The 26911-nt window shown below is 56.0% G+C and overlaps 1 protein-coding gene across 37 annotated transcripts in view; it reads right to left on the bottom strand.

Moving 5' to 3' along the window:
• Window positions 1-21563, bottom strand: part of TCF3 (transcription factor 3) — a 57729-nt gene extending 36166 nt beyond the window's left edge. For 35 of the 37 annotated variants that reach the window (XM_015299889.4, XM_015299892.4, XM_015299895.4 and 32 more), the window contains exons 1-3: window positions 21422-21563; window positions 19027-19128; window positions 12875-12947 (exon numbers count right to left, since the gene is read on the bottom strand). In XM_015299889.4, coding sequence (XP_015155375.1) covers window positions 12875-12947; window positions 19027-19101 — 148 coding nt within the window. In that variant the 5' untranslated portion in view covers window positions 19102-19128; window positions 21422-21563. Of the gene's footprint in view, window positions 1-138; window positions 1609-12874; window positions 12948-19026; window positions 19129-21421 lie in introns of those variants that run through there. The other 2 variants (XM_046904524.1, XM_046904525.1) reach the window with 1 other exon arrangement.
• Between the last annotated feature and the right edge of the window lie 5348 nt (window positions 21564-26911).

Genomic DNA, 26911 nt, shown 5'->3' with positions numbered 1-26911 from the left:
GGTTTATGGCGTGGATTAAGTTTACTGAGGGGGGGAGGTTTATGATGCCCTGCCCGGAGAGTTGAGAGCATGGAGCAAAACAAGCAGAGAACACCCCGGGCAATGAGAAGCGCAGGGAAAAGCTCAAAGTGCCCTTACCCACAGCTGTGATCCCCTTGGCACGAGCTCTGTGAATGGCCAAGGTCAGGGCTTGGCTGCACCCCTCTGATCACGTCCACATGGCAGCTTTGGAAAGGCTGTTTGCCCTCTAACAAAAGCCATCCCCACCCCATCCTGCCCGGCTCTGTTGTGGTGATATGGGGGATTTGTCTGGCACGGCTTTGCTGGCTGCTTATTGTCTCGTTCTCCTTTATCTGCAGATCTCAAAGCAGTTTTATCAAGGTTCAAACCTCAAAGCCTCTCTCTCCAGGGAACAAAACTGTTTCGACAGCTATTGTACCTATAGGGAGACCTGCCCAAAAAATGAAGGCAGTGCTGGAAGTGCAGCAGCAGAGAGCGGAGCTGACACAGCCCTATGGCACAGTGCATCGTCCCCTGGATACCTGCATGGACCAACCCAGCTCTGCCACCACCCACCGTGTTCTCCATCCATGACCACTTGGCTGCAGTGCCCCTCACTCCCCAGCACAGAAATCTGCTCAGCTCTGCCATCCAAACCACAGCGTTGCGTGCGTTCATCTTTCAGTTTTCTCATTTTAGGGTAAGAAAAAACAAAACAAAACAAAACAAAAAAAAAACAGCACCAGCCTTAAGGTTTCAACTTTGTGGAACATTATTTAAAGGAAACGGAACAAAAAAAAAACAAACCACAGTGCTTTGAAAAGGACGAAGTGAGCCGGGGGTGAAGGGCTGTTCTCTATTTCGGAGCTGACCCAGAAGGGCTGGAAGAGGCAGCGATGCTCACACTGGGCTCCCCGTGCTGTGGGGTGGGATGGAGCCAGCACAGGGGTGCTCTGCCTCTGGGAACCCCATTCCAAAGTCTCAGAGGGATGAGGAGGGGAAGCAAAGCAGCACAGCTGCATGCAAGGACCCTCCTGGATCTGCGCAACCCAATCCCCCATCTGGCTCTGCACAACCCAAACCCACCCGTGTGGGATAAGCTCTTACCAGCAGTTCAGCTCCCGGCCCAAAGAACCTCTGATCCCGATTGCTACGAGACAATCAGCACTGGGATGGCCCCAGACATCAGCTCCACACATGGCCATTTCCCACCCGCTGCACAGCATCACCTCTGCCCCACGTCCAGCACAGCGCTCCTGGGTCGGACCCACACCCCGTGCTGTGCGTGAGGACAAACCTGGAGAAGCTCAATGAGCCACGAAGAGCACAGAAACCCCACAGGGCAGAATTCGCCACTCGTTTCCCCACTTCTGCTCGCATCCAAGCAGCATTTCCAGAGCTGCGGGGCTCCATTTGGACAAAGGTCGTGTATTTTGCATGGGGCCAGGCAGCACCAGGAGAGCATCACCAGGAGAGCATCACCAGGAGAGCATCACCAGGAGAGCATCACCAGGAGAGCATCACCAGGAGAGCAGCATCTCTGTGCCATCAGACCCTAAATTCAGGGCTGGGTCGTGGCCACGGCCCCCTGGGAAGGGTCCAGAGGGGCTGCAAAGAGAGGGAAAGCGAAGGCTTGGGGGCACTCTGGCCAGAAACAGAGGCTTAAAAATAAACGAGGGCTCAGTTTTGAGTTCTGAGCTAACAGAAACCGAGAGGACCCACGCAGATCTCTGCTGACCACAAGGCTGAAGTTCTTCTTCAGCTGTTCAGCCCCCGGCGCGCTCCTGGGGTGCTCTGTGTCAAAGGGAAGGTGCTGGGATGGGGCTGTGCTCAACCAGGGGGGGGTCAGGGCTGTAAAACAGCCAGCAGGAGCTCCTCAATGTGCCCCCCCCCCAAAAAAAACCCACTTGTAGGGTTAAAGCAACACCGGCAGTGCGATCATCAGCAGCACAAATGCACAATCAGGAGGGGAAGATGGGGGGGAGGAGGGGGGGGGAAGCATCCAACTGGCGAATATAATAGTTGGAAGGAAAAGCAGATTGAAAAAAATAAAAATGAGGGGGTGGTAAAAAAAAACAAAACAACAACAACAAAAAAAAGCCATGCAATGAAAAAAAAACCTCAGGAAGTCATCGAGTCATTGCTGCTCTTTGCTGAAACAATAGGCTCGGGATGCTGGCTAAGTTATAAATAATCCTGCTGGCTACACAACACACATGCAAGATGGGAGCGGGGTAACTACGGCCCTGCAGTGACTCACAGCCTCCTTCATGCAGACCCAAAGAAGGGCAAATGCTGCAGCACCGGGGTGAGCTCTGTGCTGGCACTGCGGCTCACCGGGAACCCGAAGCAAAGGGTGATAATGCCTGCAAAGCACCGGGCGAGAGAGGGATGTGATGGGGGAAAATAATGGCAAGCCACCAAGTCCGCAAACATCCTCCTCTTTTTAGGAAGGAAGTCGCCATTGCGAGATGATCCGGTGAGGCTGCTGGTGTCTGTTTTCCAAACTGCAATCTGGGAGTGAAGCAATGGATGAGAGGAGCCGGAGGAGCACGGGGAGATGCTCGTGCCACGGCAAACCCCAGGGAAGGGGGAGGAGAAGGGGTGGCGTGGAGCATATGGGGATGGATGTGGGCCATTTGGCCTTGTGGTTCCTCATGGGGATGGGAAGGCCTGTCCTTTTGGGGACCCGACAACCCGGGGTGCTGCAGGCACAGCTATGGAGGCGGGGAGCACTCGTGCCAAGGCAGAGATCATCCCAACCAGAGACCGGGATCATTCGGAAGTGACATCCCTTCCTTTTTTAATATAAGAGGGGAAAAAAAAAAACAACCCAACACAGCACGGTTCAAAAAGAGTTTCCTGCCTTGTTATTCCATCACCCCAATCTGGAAATGTAATCACATCGCTTCAGCTGCACGAACACAACAACAACGAAATACAACCTAAAGTGTCTTAAAGGCTGAGCTGACCTGAGAGGCCCAGGGGAAAAGGAGAACAAAAGTCAGAGCCCCGCAGCACCTGTGTGGAAGATCCGAAGGGATGTGAAATAAGCAGGAGAGGAGCTGATTTTTAAGGTGCTTTTCTTCTTTCTTTTGCCAGGTAGGAGAAGTAAAGGCCACTGAGAGCTACCGAGAGGTAATGCTGAGCTCGCTGTGAGCAAAAGACCTCAGAGGGCAACCAAAGCTACGGCTCAGTGCACAGCTGTGAGCTCTGTGGCTCCTGCAGCAGTGCTGTGTGCTGCCCAAAGCTGCTGCTCATGGGCAAGCGATGGTCCAGGCTGGGAAAACAAAGCAAAGAGCACCTGGCAGCTCCATGCACTGCTGCAGAGCCAAAGCGCTGCAGAGCTGGGTGCTCTGCTTGTGTTTTGGAAGAAGGGGTGCCCATAGGCACTGCCATCTTCCTTAGGTCAACCAAGGAGATGCACAGCCTACAAGAGAGCAGCAGTACCTGAAATACATCCCTTTCCTTCGGGCTTGGGGGATGCAGAAGCAGCACGATGCCATGCAAGGTACGGGAGGAAAGGTGTAAGCAGGTTGAACTGCAATAGAAGGAGGAATAAAGGCATCCTCTGCTCTCATTTCTTTTCTTTTTTCAAAGAGAGGGGAATAAAAACCCCCACGACATTTGATAGGGAGGCACATCCATCTTCCCACTGCCTCTCAGGCCATTCATCACTTGGATAAAATCCAGTTTCACATTGAAATTCAGCTGGACTTTCAAATGCAAATACGAGGAGAAGAGCAACATATGGTAGAGGTTAGTAGTATTTTTCCTAATTAAATGGCGTACTGCTGTTTTGTATAACAATGTTAATGGGGCATTAACAAGCCTTTGGAGGAGAGACCACCTCACTTTTAAAAATATGCCTTGGAAAAGCAGAAGGGGCCCAGGACCTCCCCGCTCTGCATTGTCACACAACTGTCCTCTGCAATGGGGGGCACAGTGGGGTAAGGACTCTGCACCACTGGGGAAGGCAGCAGTGATCAGCAACACCTGCATCCTGCATGGCTCCCTCTGGCTGGGTGGGTCCTGCAGGAGCGTGGCTGGGTGCTCCCCTGGGTCAGAGCCACGTTGGGTTGTCCCCATTGACACCCTGACAGAGCCCAGCACGGCTCTCAGAAGGTGAAAACCACAGCAATTCGCCATCCCTGCGAGCAGATGATGATTCAAACCCCTTGGACAAGGAGGGGAATGGCTCCAGGTGGTCACAGCGCCAGCTGCCATATAGGACAAGTGTCACCTCTGACACACAGCACTACCTGCAGGCAGGACACGGGGAGCAGCACGTGCTTTCCTGGAAGCTTTTCCTGTTTAGGACCGGTCAGACAACACCCTTTACTCTGCATGTTACCAAAACCCACCCACCCACGTGTGTTCCTGCCACCCTGGAGCGATGCCATTCATTTCTTTTCGGTCCCTGCCTAACCACGAAGGTTCCCTGCTGGGAAAAAAAAAAGAGCTTGTGCCACGTTAACTTCACCTCCCTCTTGCTCCTGACGCAATCTCAGGCTAAATTTAGAGAGAGATGGTGCCTCCGGTCACTTTGGAGGTGGGGCTGCGTTGCTCAGGGCTCACAGCAGATGGACAGGAGGTTCTCAGGTTTTTTTTTCCTGTTAGCCTTGGAGCTGAGCTACCTGGAGAGAGAGAACTGAAAAATGCAGGGAAATAAAGGCAGGTGTCCTGGCATCCACCTGCTCTAGCAGTGAGGCGATCCGATAGAAGCTGCTGCATAGACGTCTGCCCTCCAGAAACATCCATCACAGCATCCTGAAGGGCATCGACCAAACCGCTCCCAAAAGCCTCAAAGATGAATCAAGAAATCTGCACTCACTGCTCACCTTCTTCCTCCTCTGATGCTTTTCCTTGCTTGCTTTCATCCCACACAACCACGCAAACCCAGGAGCTCCACAGTCAGGAGGAAAACTCCCATGTCCAACCCCAAAGCCAGGAGAAACACTCCCATGTCCAACCCCAAAGCTAGGAGGAAAACTCCCATGTCCAACCCCAAAGCCAGGAAGAAAACTGCCCCATCCAACCCCAAAGCCAGGAGGAAAACTCCCCCATCCAACCCCAAAGCCAGAAGGAACACTCCCCCATCCAACCCCAAAGCCAGGAGGAACACTCCCATGTCCAACCCCAAAGCTAGGAGGAAAACTCCCCCATCCAACCCCAAAGCCAGGAGGAACACTCCCCTATCCAACCCCAAAGCCAGGAGGAACACTCCCCCATCCAACCCCAAAGCCAGAAGGAACACTCCCCCATCCAACCCCAAAGCCAGGAGGAAAACTTTCCCTATCCAACCCCAAAGCCAGGAGGAAAACTCCCCCATCCAACCCCAAAGCCAGGAGGAACACTCCCCTATCCAACCCCAAAGCCAGGAGGAACACTCCCCCATCCAACCCCAAAGCCAGGAGGAACACTCCCCCATCCAACCCCAAAGCCATCCTGCACCGTGTTCAGCACTGCACGGAGGGCAGAGCGGGGCTGTGCATGGGGCTGGCCCGGTCCCACATCCCCAGGGCAGCGGTTGGGGACAGTCCCCTCCAGCCCAGCTCAGTGCCATGGGCACAGACACAGCCCTACCACAGCTGCCAGACGTGGGTTTCAGTGCCATGAGACCTCTCGCCTCCGGTGCACTCCTATCCCCGGCGCACAGCCGGCCCCACGTACAATTACACATTCAGCTCCACAATGTATTTCACACCGTATTTCATGCCTCATTTGGCAACAAAATTAATTAAACTTTAAGTCAACACCAAAGGAGCGCAGTACCTTTCTTCCCTGCGTGGCATATATAACTCAATTTGTTTAAACTAATGCGCTAATCAAGGCTTGCACAATACTTGGGAACCTTCTGGCAGGAGGGTCTCTGAGACCTGCAGTGAGATCACCTCCATGCAGGCTCACCTCGGCTTGGAGATGCACAAGCACCGACCGACAGCCCTAAAATCACTGCATGGTTGGGTTGGAAAGGACCCCAGAGCCACCCAGCCCACTCCCTGCTGTGTGCTGGGTGCCCCCCACCAGCTCACGCTTCCCAGGACCCACCTCGTGGCCTTGGGTTCCTGCACGAATGGGGGCACCCACAGCCTTCTGGGCAACGTGTGAAATGCAATCCAACTAAATGCATTCCAATGCCACCTCTCTCCTCCAGAAGACATCGCTCACAAAGAGACACCTGCATTCAAACCTCCTGCTTGTGCATCCTGCTGGCTACGGAGCACGATGCCCATCCTCACGCCCCAAGCCCAGCAGCTTTGGGTAAATGCACATGCCCAGGACCTCAGTGGGTCCCTCATCCTCACTGCATGGTGACACAAGGGACAACCAGGGCTCCCAAGGAGGCAGCTGTGAGCCTGCAGGCTGCCACCCCCTCGCCGTACTCCTGGGATGTCTCAGCTATTTGGAGGCGCTGGGAGAAGGCAGGCTAATCCCAACCCACGCGGCTGGGAATCCAAGAGGCAGATGTGGGCAAACTTCTTGGCATAACTGAGACAGCTGCGTCGGATGGCACCGTCCCACCGCCCTGCAGCGCCCAGAGCTGGTAGAACAGGCTGAGCACAGCAGCAAGAGCCGAGGCAGAAGAGAACCACTGCCAGCAAGCTGCCACCCCGTGCTCACCTGCTGCAATGCCCACGACATGGGGCAGAGGTACCAAAGCCTGTTCCAAGAGCTTTCCAGGCACAGATTGGCTCTCGCAGCTCCTGGGCATGTTTCCAGCCCAGGGTTGGGTGATCACTTTGCATCTGCCCCGTCTGCAAGGAAATACTGTGCTCCCCAAGAGGCTCAAGGACTGTGATCTGGTGGGCAGCAGTGCTGCCTTCAGCAGGGGGTTGGAACTGGATGGTCTTTTAACATCCCTTCCAACCCAACCATTCCGAGACTCTATGACCTCAGCTGATGGTCTCTTCTTATACACACAGGTCCGGGGCTCAAAGCAGGCAGGAAACACACACACAACACCTCACTGCTGTGAGCATGGAAGCCGAAGTTGCTTTCCTTCAGCTGAAGCAGTAAGATGCACCACTGGTGAAAATGGTGCTTGCAAACAGCATCACCACCCCGTGGGGCTCAGTCTGCTCATGTATCAGGACAGCAGCAAGCACACTGCATTTAACAGTGATTCTGGGGGTCGGTGAGAAGATGCACGTACAGCATCCTCCAGCCACGTTAGCACCATGGAGATAACAGAGCTAATTGGAGATGAGCCCATCCAGAGTAATAAAACGGCACCTCGCACTGAATCTGTCCCCTTAAAACACTCACTTGCTGTCTCTAATAAAATCAAACATTAATTCCAGTTTGGGTTTAACTGGATACAAACATTAACGATGGAGATGCAATGGGCAGTGACCGGTCACACGCAGGACACGTGCTGGAGCACAGCACCCTACAGAGCATGCAGAATTCGAAATTAGCAGCAGCAAGGTCCAGCAGAAACGCTTGCCAGACCTGCTGGGCCCCTTCCAAAGCCATCTCTCTCCCCTTTGGAAAGGGCACAACAAGCGTGGAAGGCTTCGAGCCGGGATGCTGAGCCAAAAGCAAGCTTTCTGCCTACTCCCACCAGCAGAACACGATAAGAAGAACGGGTGGAGGAGCACCCAGTGCTGGCAGGGCTCCCCAGCCACGGCCACATTTGGCACCTACCGCTTTCCCCTCTCAAACACAGAAGTTCAGGTCTCGGCCCAATGCTCAGGCAGACGTGGGGTGAGCTGAGGCAGAGCTGCTGCATCCCAGTGCCAAAGCCGCAGCACGCCGCTCACCCTGAGATCATTTTAACTGGATCCTTTGTGATCGAGGCAGCAGCAGCCTAAGCAACGCAGCAGCAGCCTAAGCAATGCAACAGCATTAGGCACCACCTCCTTTTATTGAAGGAAAGCAGGTGCAGCTTCTTTTGAAAGGCAGAAGGCACACTCCCACTCCAGCTCTATGCCAGGTGAGGCACGGAAGCTCTCACTGGAGCACTCACCCCACCACAAGCCCTCGAGCAGGCAGAGTTTCACCAGGGCTGCATGGCCTTGTCCTGGGAAGGGGAAAGCTCTATGGCAGGAGATGGTTGCACTGCTCCAACTCCTTGGCGAAGTTAAAGCTGTGTGCTTAAACAAGGGCTGTGTCACATCTGCAGTTTCTAAACAAAAGCTGTCGCTTATCTCAGTGCAGTGTTGGCTCTCTGGCACCTGACATTCCCTGGGCTCTCTCCTAGTTTGACATCCCAGATCTGGCCAGAAGGACTCTTCCCCGGGGTGGGAGATGAGTAAAAATCTCCTTCCCCTGCAGGCATGCACCATCTCACCCCAAAGCTAGGCACAGCAAGACTGGCAGTGAGACTTCTGAGCACCGAGCTGCCCTTGGAGCATCACCTTTCTGTGCTGTCCTGGACTGCGCCCATCACAAACCTGCTCCTGTGGGACGGCCTCACTCCCTGCACAAAAAGTTCAAGGGAAAAATAAAACAGATTTGATGAGAAGGAACAAAAACGGATAGGGCTGTCCTGGTGCAAATCAGCTGCAGAGGTGCAGGGGGAGCAGCTGGCATGGGATGCACCTTGTGGGGGAATGCCAGGGTTCCAGAGGGTGTGAGGTGGGCTGAAGGGATGCAGGGGTGAAGCCTTTTGTTCCCCCATGCCTACTATTTCCTGCTGACCCACGTTCCCTGTCCCCAGCCCTACTTGCAGGATTGTTTTCATGTTTGTTTTCTTTTCCAGCCCTATTTTCTGCGTCCTTTACCCGATCCACCCCAGGGGTGAGATCAGGGAGAGGAAGGAGAACAGGAGCCTCCCGAAGACACAGACAAAGCACAGCTGAAAGCCCTTCAAAGCACCGCCTGCAGCACGTGGGAGAACTTCCCTGAAAGTCCTCCGGGCTCCACTACTGGAAGGGCTGGGCTGGGAGCGTGGGGTGTTCCCTCAGCACCCTCCTACACCCAGGCATGGAAACACTCCTGGGCTGCACGGAGCGGCAGACAATTGCTTCTTTCCAGGCTTTAGCAAGGGATTCGTCCTTCCTTTGGTAACAGCCAGAAGTCACCTGTATTTGGAAGATGCTCTGATGCCAACTGAACGTTCTGATTGACTCCTTGCTGTGGCAGCTCCTGCTTTGGTGACACACACATGACATACACAGGCAGACCGATGCAATGGGAAGTGCCAGTTCCAAACAGCAAGTCCCATATTGCATCCCTCACGTCTGCTTTCCATCACATATCAAAATAGCAAGTGCAGCCCATCACTCCCACTTCAGCACAAGCAAAACATGTGGGGACTCGAGGCGGTTTGTAGGGAAACGTGATACAGCCCTGCTAATAAAAGCCTCTTTTCCTCACTATGGCAAATAGTTGCAAAATGCCATTCTTCAGCCTGAAACCCCATTGCTGCCAGCACAGTGCTCCAACCCCACCGCCTTCACCGTGATCCTGACCCACGGCTGCACGCACGCACACCCTCATTAAACCTTCCAGCAGCTCACCTGTAGCACCAATGACACAGACACCCTCATCTTACAGAGGATTTATTACTCTCGGTGCTGTTGCCACAGGTATTCAAGTTTGAATGCTGTTTAAAGCAGGCTTTCAAAGGGCACGCAGACTCACCTGCCTCCAGGGAGAATGCATTCGCTTTGTTCGGGAGGCTGTAACTTAAAATCTGTTACATGCACCAGCTTGTAACTCTTTGAAAAGCTCTCTGGTTCACCAGCTTCAGATGTACTTTATGAACTTGCCCCGATCAAAGCAATTCCCTAACAACCAGCCTTGTCTCCCAGTCTCCCCAGCAAAAAGGCACTGAGCACATTTTGGAGGGGGGGGGGAGGGGGGGGAACCACCCCCTCTGCACCCACCTGAGAGATCTCAGGCACAGGAGGTCCCTTTAGCACAAAGCAAGAAAGAAGAGGCATTGCAAAGAGAGACGAGGCGATCCCTTTGCCTCCCATCCCTCCTTCTGTGTTAAACGTCAATGAGAAACGGTCATTTCCACGCACAGCTCAGCACGCAGCTCCCTGCTGGAGGTGCAGCTTCAGGAAACACACTGGGGCAGAGCCTTCTGCTTGGAGCGGTCCTCTGCAAACCACGAGGTGGGGACACAGATGCAGCGCAGGGATGGCACAGCGTGGCACAGGGATGACAAAACCCCATCCTTCTAGGAGTGAGATGACAGGCGCACGCTGAGCGCCAGGGCTACAATAAAATGCCAGCAGCAAACAGCGCGGCGCCAAGGCTGGAAAATGCTTCTTTGCAGCTCAGAGCCTCAGGAAGGCCAACCTCCCCACGGCGACCTGCATGCTATAAATGCTGTGGCTGTGGCCTGCATGACGTCAGCTCCATCCTAGTGGCAATTGTTGGGTTGCGCCGTGCCAAAAAAGCGCGGAGCGGAGGTGCTGAATTGTCCAGGCAGCGGGATAGCTAAACCAGTTCCTCCCTGGTGCATTTGAGGACAGAAATGAGGGAAACAGTGGCAGAGCTTAAAATAAAACCAGGAGACAAATATAAAAGCAAAGAGATCTCAGAGCTGGAGGGCTTGTGTTAACGCTTTGAGTTTCCTGGCTCCGGAGAGCAGCAGGTCCCCCTCCCGGGGCCACCCACGCGCTCAGGGGCAGCCAAGGCACTTATTAATTGGGATTTGGAGAGGATTTGAACTTGGGGAGGTTTTCTTGTAGTGCTGCTTCTCTTCACTGACCAGCTGGGCTCGGGAAGCGAAAGCCTTCTCCTGGTGAATGGGGCACAGCGATGGGGCAGGGAGCAGCGCACGGCTCCCACCAACTGCTGCTGCCCAAAGGATGCAGCCCGTAGCCTTGAGATCCTCGGGGGTGGGAAATAACAGCAGTGGGACTTCCCGAGGAGGAGGGAGATGAAGAGTGAGGGGCCACGAATCCACATGTCCAATGGTGGGCAGAAGCACGGAACGCCGTTATTTGTGGCACGTCAGATAACATCAGTTTGTTATCTTGGGGTTGTTGTAATGATGAGATAGCGATGTTAAATTAAGCAAAACCAGTGCCCACAAACTATGAAAACCAACCCTTGCCACCGTCCAGGACCTCAATTAGACAGCGTGGATCCTTCCAGCAGCTGCACTGCACCCCTGCACACAGCACATCCCATCAGCATCTCACTGCAGCTACTCCCCCAGCCAGCAAAAACCCATCCTCAGACACCAGGGGTAAGAGGGAAGCCCCAAACACAGCTCCCCTTCCCCAAAGAGCATTAAGGATAAGAGAGGCTGAGGGGGTAATACTGCAGTTGGAGCAGCCCAAACCAGGCAGCAGGACAGAGCTGTCCCACGGCCTCCAGACTGGGACGGCAGCGATTGTGCAACCTCTGTTGTATAATATCAGCCCTCTGTTTTTATGAACTGCTCACAGCCAGACTCAAAAAGCAGCAGCCCAGAGGAAGGGTGGTGTCAACATTACCTTTCACTCACCCGAAAGAAAAGAGAAGGGGGGGAAAAAGAAAAAAAATAATAATAAGGTTTTGTGATGTTTCGGCAGCTGCCCAGCCAGGCAGAGGGGGGTCCGGTCACCGCATGGCTGCTGAGCACAGCCCTGCCTGCAGCCTCCCCTCTGGCCAGCCCTGCAGAGCCTGCAGCCAAAGCAGCCTCTGAGCAGGAAACGAATTAATGGGAGCTCACTCCAGGGCTGTTCTCTCTCATGCAGCGTGTCTCGGGTGGATTGTTTGAAAGGCAGAAGTCACAGGCACATACACACATGTAGGAATGCTTGCCGCGGAGCTCAGCTTCCATTTGGGTTATAAGCTGAGAGTTTCTGCCCTTGAATTTCCTTCCCTTTCTTCCAGCACCCACTCAACAGCTTACCTCCCTGACAAAGTGTCAGGATGGCTTTGAGCAGACAAGAAGCTGAGCAGGGTGAAAGCTCCGTGCTTCCCCAGCCAGGAAGGGCACAGCAGAGTGGGGCAGAGCACCCCTCGCATGCTGCACGTCCCTGTGAGCTCCCAAAAGCTGCCCCCCATCACTGCTCCCTGCCAGAAACGGTCCCCAGGGCTGGAACACAGGCCCTGCTGTTGGCATGGCCAGGAGGTCCCCAGATAGCTCAAGTGGAGCTGGGGCTCAGAAGGTCAAGTTTTATCCATCCCAGCTTCCTGCATGCCACGGGCTGCAGCGAGCCCTGCACAGAACACAGCTTCTCCAGGCAGCAAAAGCCTGGCACAGCTCTGTCCCCAGATTCCCCACTTCAGCCTCAAATTAATTCCCACCACGCTCCTTTCTGACATCCGAAAGCTCTGTGCCCTTCAGTGAACCCGTTATCACAGCTGGGTGGGTTCCCAAAGCCCCGTGAGGGATGGAGGCAGCCCCTTCCCTGCACAGCTGCAGCTCACTGCTGCTGGGGCACCGTGTGGGTGGGATGGGCTCAGCAGCACAATGCTTGCATATGGGCTCATGCAGCAGCTCCATACAGCCCTGCTGCCACCTCTGAGCTGCCAGGGGGTGGGTGGTGGCCAGGAGGGCTTTGCAAAAGGAACCTTTGGGAACAGAGAGATCCATCATACCTGCAGCAGGGAGCTGGGCAGGGCGGATACCCCAGTCACACCTTTTGGACAGCAGAGCACCACTAAAGCATCTCCTCAGTGGTGTCCATACACCCTGGAAGACTTTTTTTCTCTGTACATCTGCAGACATGGGTTCATCTAAGCAGCTTAACAGACCAGCAAGGACTGCCTGCCCAGCACAAGCCCTCTGCTTGCCCAGAGATACGTGGAGCAACACAGAAAGCATCCCAAGAAACAGCAGCAAACAAAACCAGAAAAACACACAGAACTACTGAACCTGCTCCGTTCAGGGCTCTGCAAGCAAATACACATTTATTACAACAGACTTTACGTTGTTAAGAAAAAAAAAAACCAATAAAATTGAAGATGACTATACCTGATCCTCCAAACTGAGTGCTTGCTAGGGTCGTGGGTCTGTTTTTTCCATTAGCCACTGGCAGGGGAAACATCTAGAAAAACAGAAAGATGAGAGAGAGAAAGGAGATTTCAGTATGTGAGTTTTGCTGTGCTGCTGCAAAGAGGGGGTCAACACCGGGCAGGGGGGGGTGGAGGGGAAGGGGAGTGCTTTACTGATGCAAAAAACTTTCCTCTCCTCGTGCCCCTGCTGCATACATCAGCTGCAGGAGGGCCAGGAGAGCAGCACAGCTGCGTGTGGATGCACACACACACATTCCTGTGTGCATAAACTCCTCCTATGTACACAGCACGTCTGGTTCCTTAGGTGCGACTGAGAGCCATCCAAGCAGCATCAGAACCCACAGCTCCTTCCCCAAGTGCTTCCCTCAGACCAAAGGGCACCCGTGGGGCTGTCTTTGTTCATACAACCCTCCCAGGGTGATGGGCAGCACCCAGCACAGAAGCATTTAACCCATCGTGAGCGACACGGATGCATTTTGCAAGCTGGGCAGTGCTGGCTGTCGGTTGCTGCGCTGCTGCAGCCCTCATCCTCTACCAGAGAGCTCCCAGCATCAGCAAACCTGCACAAACATTTGTAGTGTGAGCAGGGAGGCCTTCAGAAGCTGCTATGGAACATCTGAGATGCACCTGCGTGCAGCAGAAAACTGATTCTCCTCTGCAGCCAATAAAACCAGCGGTGGGAAACGCCTGCTGAATTCCCATTTTCATATCCTCTGCCACTCCAGCTACCTTCACCAGCAGCCATTCCAACTGTTATTGTTTTTTCGCCTTGCAACGTCTGAGCAACTCCAAAGTTTAATGCTCTGAAGATTAAACAGTGCAACAGCAGCAGAGCTTGCAGGAAGGCAGCTCCGTGCCCTGACGTTACCGCTGTCTGCCCATGGCCAGAGGTGCTCCTCTGTACAGAACCAGCCCAGTTACAAACGCTGGTGGGGAGAAAACACAGCCACACACAGTAGGGATGCAAAGGGAGCGGCGTAGAAAGTGACTGCCATTCAAAGAGCAGACATTTGGGATCGTATATACGTATGCACACTCACACTGAGGGCATTGTACACACGCAGTCACTTTACACAGAAGTGTGAGTGCTGTATGAGCACACATGGGCTCCCAGCAGCCTGCGGGCTCCTGCAGCCCTATACCACCAGCTGCTGCCTGGGGTCTGGAGCTCTGGGGGAGGCTCTGGGGGCCCGGCCCCCCACTGCTACACAAGCTTTGCTTCCTCAGGAAGTCGGGCTACAAAAGAAACCAACCCTGAGAGCGCTGAGGCTCGCAGCCTGCCTCCCTCTGCAGTGCCACGGCGTTGTTTTCTGCAAATAGCTCTGAAAGGATGGAAAGCAGAACCTGCACGGCTGCCCCGAGCCGTGCCCACCTCCCTCCCTGCCACAGTGCAAGAAAGCAAAGCGGTCAGAAGCCCTTTTCCAAGAGGAGGGCCCGCATGCATGGACACAATGGAGCAGGTTGCCCAAGGAGGCATTCCTGCAGGCATTCAAGGCCAGGCTGGATGTGGCTCTGGGCAGCCTGGTCTGCTGGTTGGCGACCCTACACACAGCACAGGGTTGGAACTGGATGAGCACTGTGGTCCTTTTCAACCCAGGCCATTCTACGATTCTATGTGTGGGCACCGGGACATGCAAACATCACAACCCCCAGCAGTGAAAAACACAACAGAAAGCACCGCCGGCTCTTTGTCACGAGCCTTTCTGCTCACCACTCGCTGATGCTGGCAGAGGAAAGCTTCGAGCGGAGAGAATGAGCAGCCTTGTTCCACTGCGCTCTGCAAAGCGGGGTCCCCCAGCGGGGCAATCCCCAACCCGCAGGGATGCCCTCGCCCCCGCGTTCCTGTCCTCCCCTCCAAGGCACTGCGGAGGAGGGAACCCCGGCTGCTCGCTCTGCATCTTTTTGAGGGCTCCCAGCATCCCTTTTTGGTTTTTCGGGGTGGCTGTTTTGCTGTCAACCTGTTTTTCCACCGCGGCGTGGGCTGCGTGGAGCAGTGGGGCACAGTCACCCTCCAAGCACCCGCCTGTGTCACTCGCAGCCCGAGCTCACCCACCCACTGTGAGTTTCCTTTCTGTTTGAAACTCGGCTTCAAAAATAAACAGGGGGAGGGGGGGAGACTGGCACACACCGGGGGGGACCCGGCACAGCCTCCCAGGCTCTGTAATTGGGTCATTACGGGGCCTTTGTTGGATTTGAATTACACGATGTGTAAAAATCCCCCATCTTAGGGTCCCCCTGTGCAGTTTCCCAAGCAGGGTCTGACACGGCCAAACGTGTCCTCACAGCTCTGAGCCCACACTGCTGCCCTTATCACAGCATCACTGAATGGCCTGGGTTGCAAAGGACCACAATGCTCATCCAGTTCCAACCCCCTGCTGTGTGCAGGGTCACCAACCAGCAGACCAGGCTGCCCAGAGCCACATCCAGCCTGGCCTTGAATGCCTGCAGGGATGGGGCATGCACAGCCTCCTTGGGCATTGCTCCCAGATGCAAACCCAGAGCATGGAAACCCAAACACTCAGGAAGTCCCGGCCCCCGCGCTCCCAGCGGCGGACTCGTAAGAAAGGGAATTTGCCAGACACGGCAACAGCACCGAGCAGCACTTCATTTATTGGGCGCTTCCACCGGAGCATCGGTGTTCTCAAATTAAATGGCTGTTCTCACTTCCTCTGCTCTCCCACCTCCCGAATCCGGGCTGCACCGACCTCAGGGCTGAGCTCCCAACCCGAGATCTATTTTGCAGAGTGGAAGGCATCCAGCTGCTCATGTGGGGAGAAGAGGGAATTCACTCACTGACGCTGCCAGCAGGATATTTCAGACGTGCTCATTCCAGACAGACCTTCCTGACTGCAGCCCCAACGTCCACAGCGGCGTAAGGCAAACCTCACTTGGAACAAAAGCAGCAGTTTTTTTTATCACGGAAACGCAGATGCTGTGCCTTTGGCCGGAGCTGGGCACTGGGTGCTGCTGTGCTGCAGGAATGCTTTGGGGTTTGCCCTCATCTGAAGGGTTGGATCGCTTGTTGAGATCAGTCCCGGGCGACTGCTCACCCTCTGCCCACCCTCACCGAGTTCGAACCCCGCATCCCTCAGCATATGGTTAATACTCTGCTAATAATCATGGCTGTTAACAGTATTTCACTCCTGCCAGGGACCTAGGCTGGCACGCAGCCTCCTGCTGCTCTCCAGCTTGGCAACACGGGTGAGCCCCATAGCCAGGATTCCCACCCCACGGACCCCCATCCCCAACCAGGGACCCCTCAGCCCTTCCCAGGACAGGAGAACACCAGCAGAGTGGGGCTGGGATGACCTTGCTGAGCACCTCCCAACACACACACACACACACACACACACACCGGGTGCATCCCGTGCTGCAAAACAGAGCCTGGCAACGACAGGGCAAAAGAAAAACACTGCGCCCAAACGAGCATCTGCAAAAACCAAACCCAGAGCTGGCAATGGGAATCGATAGGCAGGGTTTCTTGAAGCTTCAGCTTTCTTGAAGCTCTCCTCTAGATTTGCGAGCCCGCTCTGGACCATCGCCAGGGAGCAGTGGTGAAAGCAAGCGTACAAATTACCTGCACTTTGGGGCAATTATAGAAAGCAATTTGTTCTGAGGAGGAGGGAAGCACTGCACCGTGCACAGCCCAGAGCGGGATCAGCCCTCCCAGCCGCACGCTTGGCTCCTGCTCACCCAGATGCACATCACAGATTCCTTTGGTTTTCACTCTCATTGTCAACTTGATGGCGGTGGGAAGCTGTAGGTGAGCTCTTTGCAGCTCGGTAATTACCTGATGTATTTATTAAAGAGTCTCAAGGCTACGAGCTCACACAAACCCTATCACTGACTGCACAGACCATGCAGAGCCGTGAGGGCTCTGCTCACCCGATGCACAGCACGGAGTGGGACCACAGCCTACAGGGGGCTGAAAGGGTAATAAAGCAAAGAACCAAAGCACTGCTCTGAAGCAAAACTCCTCCAGCACCTCTGAACGCCTCCAGTTTTCCTCCATCCTCCAGCAGTGAACCATCAGTGCTTTAATGCTCCACTCCTGCTTACTCCAAAAGACCCCATATATATATATATGTATATATACACACACACATTTCAGAGCAAGCTTTCTGGCCCCAAACCCTGCACCCCAACGACACAAAGCAACCCAGGATATGGGATGCAGCCCAACCACTCGCTCCGAAGCGTTCCGTTTTCGCTCTGCATCCCATAGGAGCGACGTTACCGTTCCCTTAACGCAGGCTCAGGGTGTGCGTGTGCAGAGCTGAGGGTTTGTGAAATGGACCTGGCTTCACTCCAGGCCGTGCTGGAGCCCAGCAGCCAACTGATCCCACAGGGAGGGGAATGTCTTCGAATCACTCGCTGGCAAATGACATTTGCAGGCCCTGATCCCTCAAACAGCCGCCCCCGAACATCGGAGCCTCAGACGAGCCCAGGACAAATTCTGGTCATTCCCCAGGTTTACACCGGCGTAGGAGGGCTGGAATTGAACCCAAATTCAACCCCTGGCTGAGGATTAGTCTCCAAGAAGAGAAATATTCATATACAGAGGGAACAGGTCAGGACCTCTCCGTGGAATACAGCTCTCAGCATGCAAATGAGGCTGGTTTGGTCATTTGGAAATAAAGCTTTAGCTTTCTGAAAGTGAGTGGGATTTCATTTGATTTTGGGCTTTTTTTTTTTTTTTTTCCTTAGAGAAAAAGCAAAGCAGTGCAACACAGCACCGCCTGCACCACTGCACCACTCCAAATGGGTGCAGGGGACGGCGCTGCCCTGAGCAGAACCCCAAGAATGAGAACAGGAATAACCGCGCAGCACTCCCAGCAAACCCCGAGCACAGCACTGCTCCTCTCACACGTCCCATAACACCCACAGAACACCACGCTGCTCAGCTCACAGCATCCCAAAAGGACGAGGCAAACTGGGCCTCTGCAGGTTGCTATTACATGGGATGGGGACCTCAGCCCCCCCAGCACACAGCCCTATAAAAGCTCCCACTGCTCAACCTCAGCGCAGCAGAACGCCGCGACGCTTCAGCACTTCCCATAGGCACAACAAGCACAGTGGGTACCCCCTGTTTTGCCACCATTTCCCCCCTTTCCTCTTCCCCCTTCCTCCCCGAGGTGCAACAAAACCCACCCCAGGGCCGGGTGCCCCCAACGCCCCCCTCCCCCGCCCCCCCCCACCCTCCAGCAGCAGCACTGAGGCCGCTCCCCCTGCAGAGCTGTTTGCTCTATCTCCACAGCACGTATGCTTATCTTAAAAGCAAGACATGAGCTGTGAGCTCCGTGAGGGTGCAGCCCACGAGTGAGGAACCCAACAGACTTATTCTCCTTTGAACACAGCTCTCCCCTCCGCACTTACACCTGCCGTGGCACAATGTGCACAATGCCACACGTCACCACACACTGGGCACAAACGCTGGCCCTGCTCTGTTGGACTTCTCTTCCCCCCTGAGCTGCACACATCCCCATGGGGGAAACTTTTAGGTCCTGTTTCTTTGAAAAGCAGCGCTCGAAACGCAGCTGAAGGTTTCCAGGCTACAGAAAAGCAGAGGGAGGGGAACACAGATGCCTGAGTCCTGCTGAAATCATGCGCTGGAGAGCTTGGATAAATTTCAAAGCGGGATAGAATAACCTGCAGGAGCAAAAGTTTAATAGTCTGGAGTTGGGGAGAGGGAAAAAAGGCTGATTAAACGGCTACTGAAGTTACATCTCTGCATTAGGTCCATATCCAGGGTGGCAGGAGCAGCCCCTCAGCACCATAAGCACCCACACAGAGCTCACTGCCTTACGTTTCCCATCTGAAAAACCACCTCTGAGTGCTCCTCATGAGGAAACAACACGCTTTGAAGGGGAAAGTGGGGGCCGGGGGAGGGGGGGGACACACGAGGGGAGGGTCCAGGAGGGGCAGCAGCTTCGCTTTAACTTAAAAATAAACAAGTTGCAGCACATGTGCGCGCACACAAACACGGCACATCTGAAACCCATCACGTCCAATTTACAGGCTCACATTTCCTCCCCTTCCCAGCTCCCTACCCACAGCCCCGGGCCCTTTAAAGCCCCCCCCCCCACCCCCCCTCCGGGCGCCTTCGCTCACCATACTGAAGTCCAGCAGGTCACTGAGCTCTTTGTCTGTCCCAACTGCAGCCATTCTCTGCTGCTGCTGATTCATACTCCCACAGACTCAACAGTGGCAGTCCTAGAGAAAGCAAGGGGGAGGGGAAAGAGATATTTTAATGACTGGAGCCAACCACCCACCCCATTGATGAATATTTAAAAAAGACAGAGAGAGAAAAGGGAAAGAAAACACAACTCCAGTGCACGTTCCCAGCACACAGAGGCTGCGGGCAGAGCCCTCGCACAGCACCCAGCACAGGAACAAGCACTCTATTGACCAGACACATTTGGATGTTGGTTTTTTGCTGCCAATTTCACTCGTTTGGGCCAATTCTGTTCTTGGGCCAATTCTGTTCCTGGGCCAATTCTGCTCCCGGCGTGCAGTGAATGAAGGGGGGGAAAGAAAAAGGGGAGGGGGGGGGGGGGGGGGAAACAAGTGAATTCGTTTATCAAAGGGTTCAGGGTGAGTTATCACTTGGGTGCTTGTCTGGCTCAGCTCACCCTGTGCTTCCCCCCTCCTCTGCTGCTCCTCCTGGCCCGGCGTGGGTTATAAGAATGAGAAAAAAAGAAGGAAAGCAATGCAAAAAAACCAAACCAAAACACCAAAACGACACAAAAAACCCAAAGGTCTGAACTTCTGGCTGCCTCCCCGAGGCTGCTGAGCACCTGCAGCTGTGCTCACGGGGATGCCCTGAGCAGGGAGGTGCAGCTCCAACCCCCTCCCAAAAGGAGGGAGAAAGAAAACGTTGTGAAAATGGAACCCTTTGGGCATCCTCGTGAAACGGGTAAACGTTATTCCTCCAAATGTACAGCTTATTATTATTATTTCCCCTAATGGGGAGATGGATCCTTTTGGCTGAGTCGCTATGGAAAAACATCTCCTTGGGAGGGAGGATGAGGTCTGGGAGGAGATGAAAGATCCCTTCTTTTTTTGCCCCTTTTTTCCTCCTCCCCCCCCCGACTTTAGGAACTCATTCACGGCTACAGAGGGCAGCTGGCCAATGCATTTAACTCATTAATCATAAGGGTTAAAAAAAAAACCCACCAAAACGAAAAGAAAAGGAGACAACTGCACGCAGCCCGGAGTGCTCGTGGGGCCGCCGCCGCATTTCTATCGAGTTTTATATCAATTAAAAAAAACACCCAACACGACAAAACAAAAAGTGTGAGACCGGCCCAGCATGGAAAAGCCTCCATCGCTATATTAAAAACATTAATTAAAGAGGAGGCGTTTTTGGGGGGGGGTTGTTTTGTGTAAGGACGTTACTTTTAGAGCACCTACACCCACTGGGAACAGGGACCCCCCCCCCAGTACAACTTTAACAACGCAGCCCGCTGTTCAGCCTGCCCCTTTATTTTCTTTTTCCCCCTTTAATTTTTTTTCTCTCCTTTTCCCCCGCTCCTTTTAAAAAAAATCTTTCCTCTCCTTGTCTATTTTCTTTAATTATTGCTTTTTAATCATTTTCCTCTCTCTTCTTTCCCCCCCATCCCCCCCTACTCTCAGCCCAAAGCTCCGTCCCGGGACGCCCAGCCCTGCCCTCTCCCGGCTCTCCCCGCTCCCGCAGCAGCACAAAGGCCGGAGAACAGCCCGGGGGGGTCCCAGGGTTGGATGGGGATAAGGGGGGGGGCTTTAAAGCACCCCAAAACCTCTCATCGATACTACACACAGCGCTCCCCCCACTCCAAGCCTCGATGCTCTGCGCTGGGCACAAAGGGCCGGGGCTCCCTCAGGCCTAAGCCGGCGGGGGGGGGTTCAGCCTAGAAAGGAGGGGGGGTCCTCACATCGCCGTGCGGACCCCCCCAGGTCCTACGAGCCTACCCCAAGATGGGGGTCCGACCCTCACCCTGTGGGGGGGAGACCCAAAGAGCCGCCACCCCCCCCCGCCCCCAAATCACCCCCAAGCTGTGCTAAGGCTCAACCGGACCCCCCCCAACACCGTCATATTGAGGGGGAGGGGGGGGCCAGAACAGCCGCTCCCACAGCCCGGAAGGGCCCCCCCCACCTCCTCCACAACTTTCCAAGAGGGGCACAGGGACCACCGCCCCCCAACCCCACAGATGGTGGAGGTGAAAAGGGGGGGGTCGGGGCTGAACTCCACGCGGGACTGCTGGGAGAAGGGGAGCGGCCCCCCTCCGGACCCCCCAATAGGTTTATGGGGGGTCTCTCCCCCCCGGGGCTCGGCCGAACTCCGCGGACAATGGGGCAATGGGGCTGAGCCCTCCGCTTCGGGGGGGGGGGCGGGGTATAGAAGTTAGCGGCCGCCCCGCCGCACGGCTGAACACCGGGGGGGGGGGGGGGGGGGGAGGGGGGGCACAGCGAAAATATTACCGTTCTTTATTAAAAATCATTGCTGAACGTCGGGCTGTTTTATTACCTGTTCCGGGGCCGAACCGAGCCCGCGGTGCGTGTGCGCGGGGAGGAGCGGCGGCCGCGCATGAAGGTCCCGCGGAGCTCAGGGCCCGCTCCGGGCCCGGTGCGGGGCCGGCGGGCGGCGGCGGCTCCTATTGTTCTGCGCCGCCGGCGGGGTACGGCGCAGCGAAGCGGCGCGCTGAGCTCCGGCCCGGGCGGCGCGTGCGCCCCGGCCCGCCCCGCGCCCCCGCCCCCGGCGCGCCGGGCCCCAGCGCAACCGCCCCCCTCCTTTCCTCCCTCCCTCCCTCCGAACGACTGAGCGGAGGCGCCAAGCCACGCCCCTTTTGACTCCTCCCTCCGCCGTATCCCTCCGCCGCTCTCGGTGCTTGAGGGGCTGCCGAGGACTTGCTCGCGGCCACGCTTTGAGCTGCGTGGGGGAGGAGTGGGTGGAGGGGGGAGGGGTGGAAGCGGTTTCTGCGAGGTTGAGCGTTGTCTTTGCGGGGAGGGGTGGGACTATGTTTTACGGCGGAGGGAGACGGAGAGGTCTTCCAAACTCATAACCGGAAGGTGGACTGGTGAGCCGCGAGGAGTTGTCCAATAGAAAGCCTCGCCGCTCTGAGTGGCGGGTAGTACAGCCAGCCGGAGAGCGCGTTGCTCACGCCCCGCCCACCGAGCAATGCGCCGTCTGAGGGGCGGCCGCTGGTTCGTGTCGCCGCCCGCACTGCCCGCCGAGCTCGGCCGGGTGTTGCGCTGCTGTCGTCGTTTGGGCCCGTGTCCCCTGCGGGCTCTGCCATCTCTCTTCAGCCACATCCATTCGTGGCTCCTCGAGTCCACATCGCCCTTCTCGGGTAGCCCCGTGGTGCTGTGCCCCTCAGGGCCCCGTGGGATGGCCGCCCCTCTGCTCAGCCCTTCACCCGCGCTGTGTGTGCTGATAGGGGGCAATGGAGCCTTCCCCTCACACGGCTCCATCCTCCTCATCTCCCTGTCAGCAACGGCGATTAAACCTCAGAGCTGCCACCAACCACTGCTGCCTTCCCCTGCCCACACCCCGCTGTGCTCATTTCCCACCCCAAAGTTCGGCTGCAGCTGCAATGGAGCCCTTTCTAAAGGCCTGCTGCAGTGCTGGGGCTGCGGTGCTGGGGGCTGGTGATGCTGAGGGGCAAATCATTGCCTCACGGAGCACACCTGGAGCTGGAGGAGGGCAGCTGCCCCGCAGGGCTCGTGGCAGAGCTCCGTGGCACTGGGGATGTGGTGTAGGGTGAGGTTTGCTGCAGTGGTGTGAGCGGATCCATGCAACAGCAGAGCAGAGGTTGCTTCTAAAGCCAAAACCCCTCCTGGGGCAGCAGAGCCAAGCAGTGGCCCTTGGGTTTTGGCCATGGAAGGGATCCTCGCTGCTCCTCACCCTGCAGAGCTGTGGATTTTCTGTTCTGGGCATTCCCCTGCGTTACGTTTTTGTCTGTGCATGGGTGGATGGCAGCTGGCTGTGGGCCGGGCTGTGTCCCAGAGCTGGAACCGTTGTCCCTTCCATCGGTGACTCCGGGAGCTGCCACTTTTGGGGCCACTTTAGCCCCAACCCACCACCAGAGCAGGGAGGGGACAGGAGAGACACCAGTGGGGCGGCAAGGAGATGGTGACACAGAGGGGACGATGGGGTTTGGATGCTCCGGGGGCTCACGTTGGATCCCAGTGACTTTAAGCAGCGAGCTGAGCTTCATATTTGCATTTAGTCACAGTGTGAGTCAGACATTCCAGCCCCGGCTGCCGAAATACCTCAGGTCTGACTCCTTATTTCCCACTGCAACCTTTTTTCCTCCCCCCCCCTTCTCTTTCCCTTTCTCCTCTTTTTCTTCCCTTTCTCACCTTTTTTCCTCCTTTCCTCACCTTTTTCCTCGGGTTCACCCCACATTGAAGGGGGATTGAGGTCCTGGGGCACACGGGGAGACATGAGGACAGGGCTGGGTGGGCACTGGGGGCTGCATTTTCCCTATTGCAATGGGGAGCTGGGAGGGGAAAGGGGGGGTTTAACCTCACCCTAACATAGAGAGGTCCAGCAACGCTGGTGGGCAAGCAGGGCACCCCCTGAAGCCATTGCATGGCAGCAGTCTGAGCAATGGGAGAGGGGGTGGGGTTGCAGTGGGGGGGTGCAGGATGGGACCCCCACCCCTGGACCCCTCAGAACGGGGGCTGGGAAGGAGCTATGTGGAGCATTTGAAGAGAAAGGCGGTTCTGTGCTCGGTTTCCTGAATGATGCATTCCACATGGGGTTGCATCACACACAGCTGTTACATCACTTTAGCCAGGAAATTTAAAACAAGTGGTCTGGGCTGGAAATGAGGGGGGTTAATTATTATTTATGGACGATGACAACAACAACAACAACAACAACAGAGGGGAAAAAAAGTGCCTCAAAACACTTTTCTTTTTTTTCTTCTTCTTCTTCCTGTTTTGTTTTTTGTTTTTGCTTAGAGAAACAGAACAAACCCCCACGCCTGCCCATCCCTCCATTCCAGTTGCTTTGTCCCCAGCTCCTGCCCTGTGTGATGGTCGTGGCCTTGGGGCTCCTGCTGGCCATGCAGGGACCCCCATATCCACGCTGCCCCCTCCATCCTGGCCTCCTCCATCCCATGGGGACAACCCCATCCCAACCATGGGGATGTCAGTGGGACAACACTGCCCCTTCTCCACCCCATTGCCCTCTTTCTCTCCGGGCTATGGGTACCACCGTGCGCCTCTCCTGCCATCGCACCCCTCATCTTCCTTTCCTCCCTGTACAGTTTGGGGGGGGGGGGGGGGAGGTTGGGGTTGAGATGGAAACTTCAGAGGGGAAATTTGATGCGTTCAAAACCCTTTGTGCAAATGGTGAAAAATGCAAAAACATCAAAACGTCAACCTGGTGGTGACAAACGCTCCAACCCCTTTGGCCCAGGACGGGGGTTGGGGGGTGGGGGGGATGACAGTGTGCTGTGCCACTCCCTGTCCCCTCCAAGGTGCCATTTCTCTTTTGAATGCTGACGTCTCCATGATGTTTTTTCAGCCCATTGCAGCCTTGTGGTCTCGGGGTTGGGTGGTCCCCAAACTGTGACTTTCGGATGCTGTGCTGGCGAGGTGGTGATGCGTCCATCCTCCCCGAGGCGATACCCGGAGCGCAGTGCCTGGGGATGCTCCTCATCCGTCCCAGTGCCAACCTGCACGGAGGGATGGAAAAGCTGCTTTCAAATCAACAACAACAAAAGAAATACGTAGGGCTGTGAGTGAGCTCTCGGGGCGGAAACGCGGCGTCCCCAACCCCAGCAGGGCCCCCCCCCTGCGTGCAGTGCCTGCAGCCCAGGATAGCATCCGCCCACAGGCAGGAAACCCGCGGCGCTTTCGCCTGCGTGGGGGTTCGGGGAATCTCCTCGGAATGGAAAGAAGTTGCACCCCCGTGCCCAGCACTGCCTGGGTGGGGAGAACCGCAGGGTGCATTGGGGTTGGGGGGGGGGGGCGGCATGGGGTTCCCCCGGTGCTGTGTTTTGGGGTGGTGAGCTGCTGGGCTGCCCAGAGAGGTGGTGGAGTCCTGGAGACCCTGGAGGTGTTCGAGGAACGTTTGGATGTTGTGTTGAGGGACGTGATGTAATGAGAACCATTGGTGATGGGCGAATGGTTGGACTGGGTGATCCTGTGGGTCTTTTCCAACCTTTGGGATTCTGTGATTCTATGAGCTCTGCCCGGAGGGGTTCTCAAAGGATGTGGGGAATGGGGAAGGGAGGAAGGGGGGATGGGGACCGATGGTTGTCATGGGACAGTGAGGATGGGGATGCAGCGATGTCTGTGGGTGCTCTGCCTGGGATGTGGGTGCTGCTCATGGCTGGGACAAGGCTGACACTGTTCTGCCTGCATCTCTGCTGCCCTGGAGCGTCGCTTTGGGGTGGTGGGTGGGCATCAATGGATGAGAAACCCCTTTTCTTCTCTGCCACCGTGTTTTTCCTCCTCCTGGCTCAGGGAGGTGGCCTGAGCCCCTCTGCAGAGCATTCGGGGTAATGCTCAAACAGAGGCATGAATGTGTGGGGGGCACAGCCCCAAAGTGGAAGAAAACAGAGCACTGCGGTGGGTGAAGCTCAGCAAAGTGCCTGAAAATGGAGAGTTCCAGAGCTGGGAAGAGCCATGCACCCCATGGGGACACCGGGACCTCAGTGCAGAGGGGACAGAGCGCAAAGCTGGCGGCTTTTGGGGACCCAGTGGGGGATTTCCCTGCTGCACCCACATTTCTGAGCGGGTTCTGTGCTCTCATGTCAAGTTTCAGGAGGAATAGAAACCGCCCCGCTGAGCTGCGGGCTGACACCCAATGGCCACAGCCATGGGATGGGGAGAGCCCTATTGCAGTGGGAGCAGGATCTGGCCCCGAAACCCCATATGGAGGGGTTACAGAATAACTCCCCAGCGAGGGGCTAATGCTAGCCGTGGGCTGGCATGACATGAGCCCGCATCTGGGAGCAGAGGATGCTGTAGGCTGGGAGCAAGCAGTGGCCCCAAATCATTTCTTGTGGGGTATAGGGATCCCACCCTCAGTATCATGCCAGGCTGCAGCTGTGTCCCCGCTGTCCCAGCCCTGTTCTCTTTCGCTTCCCCGGTGCCAACGCATGCGTGGGAGGGGGGGGGGGGACCTGACCGCATGGGTAAAATTAGAGCCTGGGAACCCCATGGGTTCACGTCACATTGGTGAGGAGGAGGAGAAACAGAAAGTCATGAGAGGGCTGAGAAGTTGTGGGGGGAGGGATGGGGGGTTGGGGGCAGCCTGGGGGGCTGTGTCCCCATTGGTATCCCCAGGTCCTGCGCCCCAAAGCCACCCCTGAGCCAACCTCCTCCACCCGCAGTGTTTTGGGGCTGGGGGGAGGGCGCAGGAAGGCGGCTTAACTGCAACCACGGGTGAAATGTAGGGCAACCCCATCTGTCAGGCTGCTCCTGCTTGGATCCGACTGCAGTGCCTCCCCCCCCCCCACCCCCTGCGTCCCATCCATCCCCTGCATCCCACCCCCTGCATCCCTCCCACCTCTGCATCCTCCCCACCCCCTGCATCCCTCCCAGCCCCCACATCCCACCCTGCTCCGGGGTGGTTTTTACAGGCACACAACACTCATTTGGGTACCGGGGGGGGGGGGGGGATCACCCTTATTGAACCCTGGTTGTCCCCACTGATCCCATGGATAACCCCACTGTTCCCATGGACAGCCCAATCCCAGGCTCTCCTCCACCACTCCCCCTATTTTTGAGCACCCAGTGACTTTCTCCTTATTTGTGGCTTTGGGAAAACTCCGGGGCAGAGATTTAGGGGCGTTCACAGTGGTTTTACTCAAAACTGAGTGCCTCGGGGCAGCACCCGACCCCACGATAGGAACCCAAACTCTTCGCCCCGCAGCTCTCCTGCAGAGGGACGGCTCTATGAAACACATCGCGTGGCTCACAGTGCGCTGTTAGGCAGCAAGCAGCACGGAGCCCTCTGCCCCAACACCAGCTCTTCTTGGAGCTCCGTGCTGAGCCG

This window comes from Gallus gallus, chromosome 28 (genome assembly GCF_016699485.2).
Source record: "Gallus gallus isolate bGalGal1 chromosome 28, bGalGal1.mat.broiler.GRCg7b, whole genome shotgun sequence".
NCBI lineage: Eukaryota > Metazoa > Chordata > Aves > Galliformes > Phasianidae > Gallus > Gallus gallus.
The sequence above is the reverse complement of the archived record's forward strand: the minus strand, read 5'-3'. Positions and strand labels throughout refer to the sequence as shown.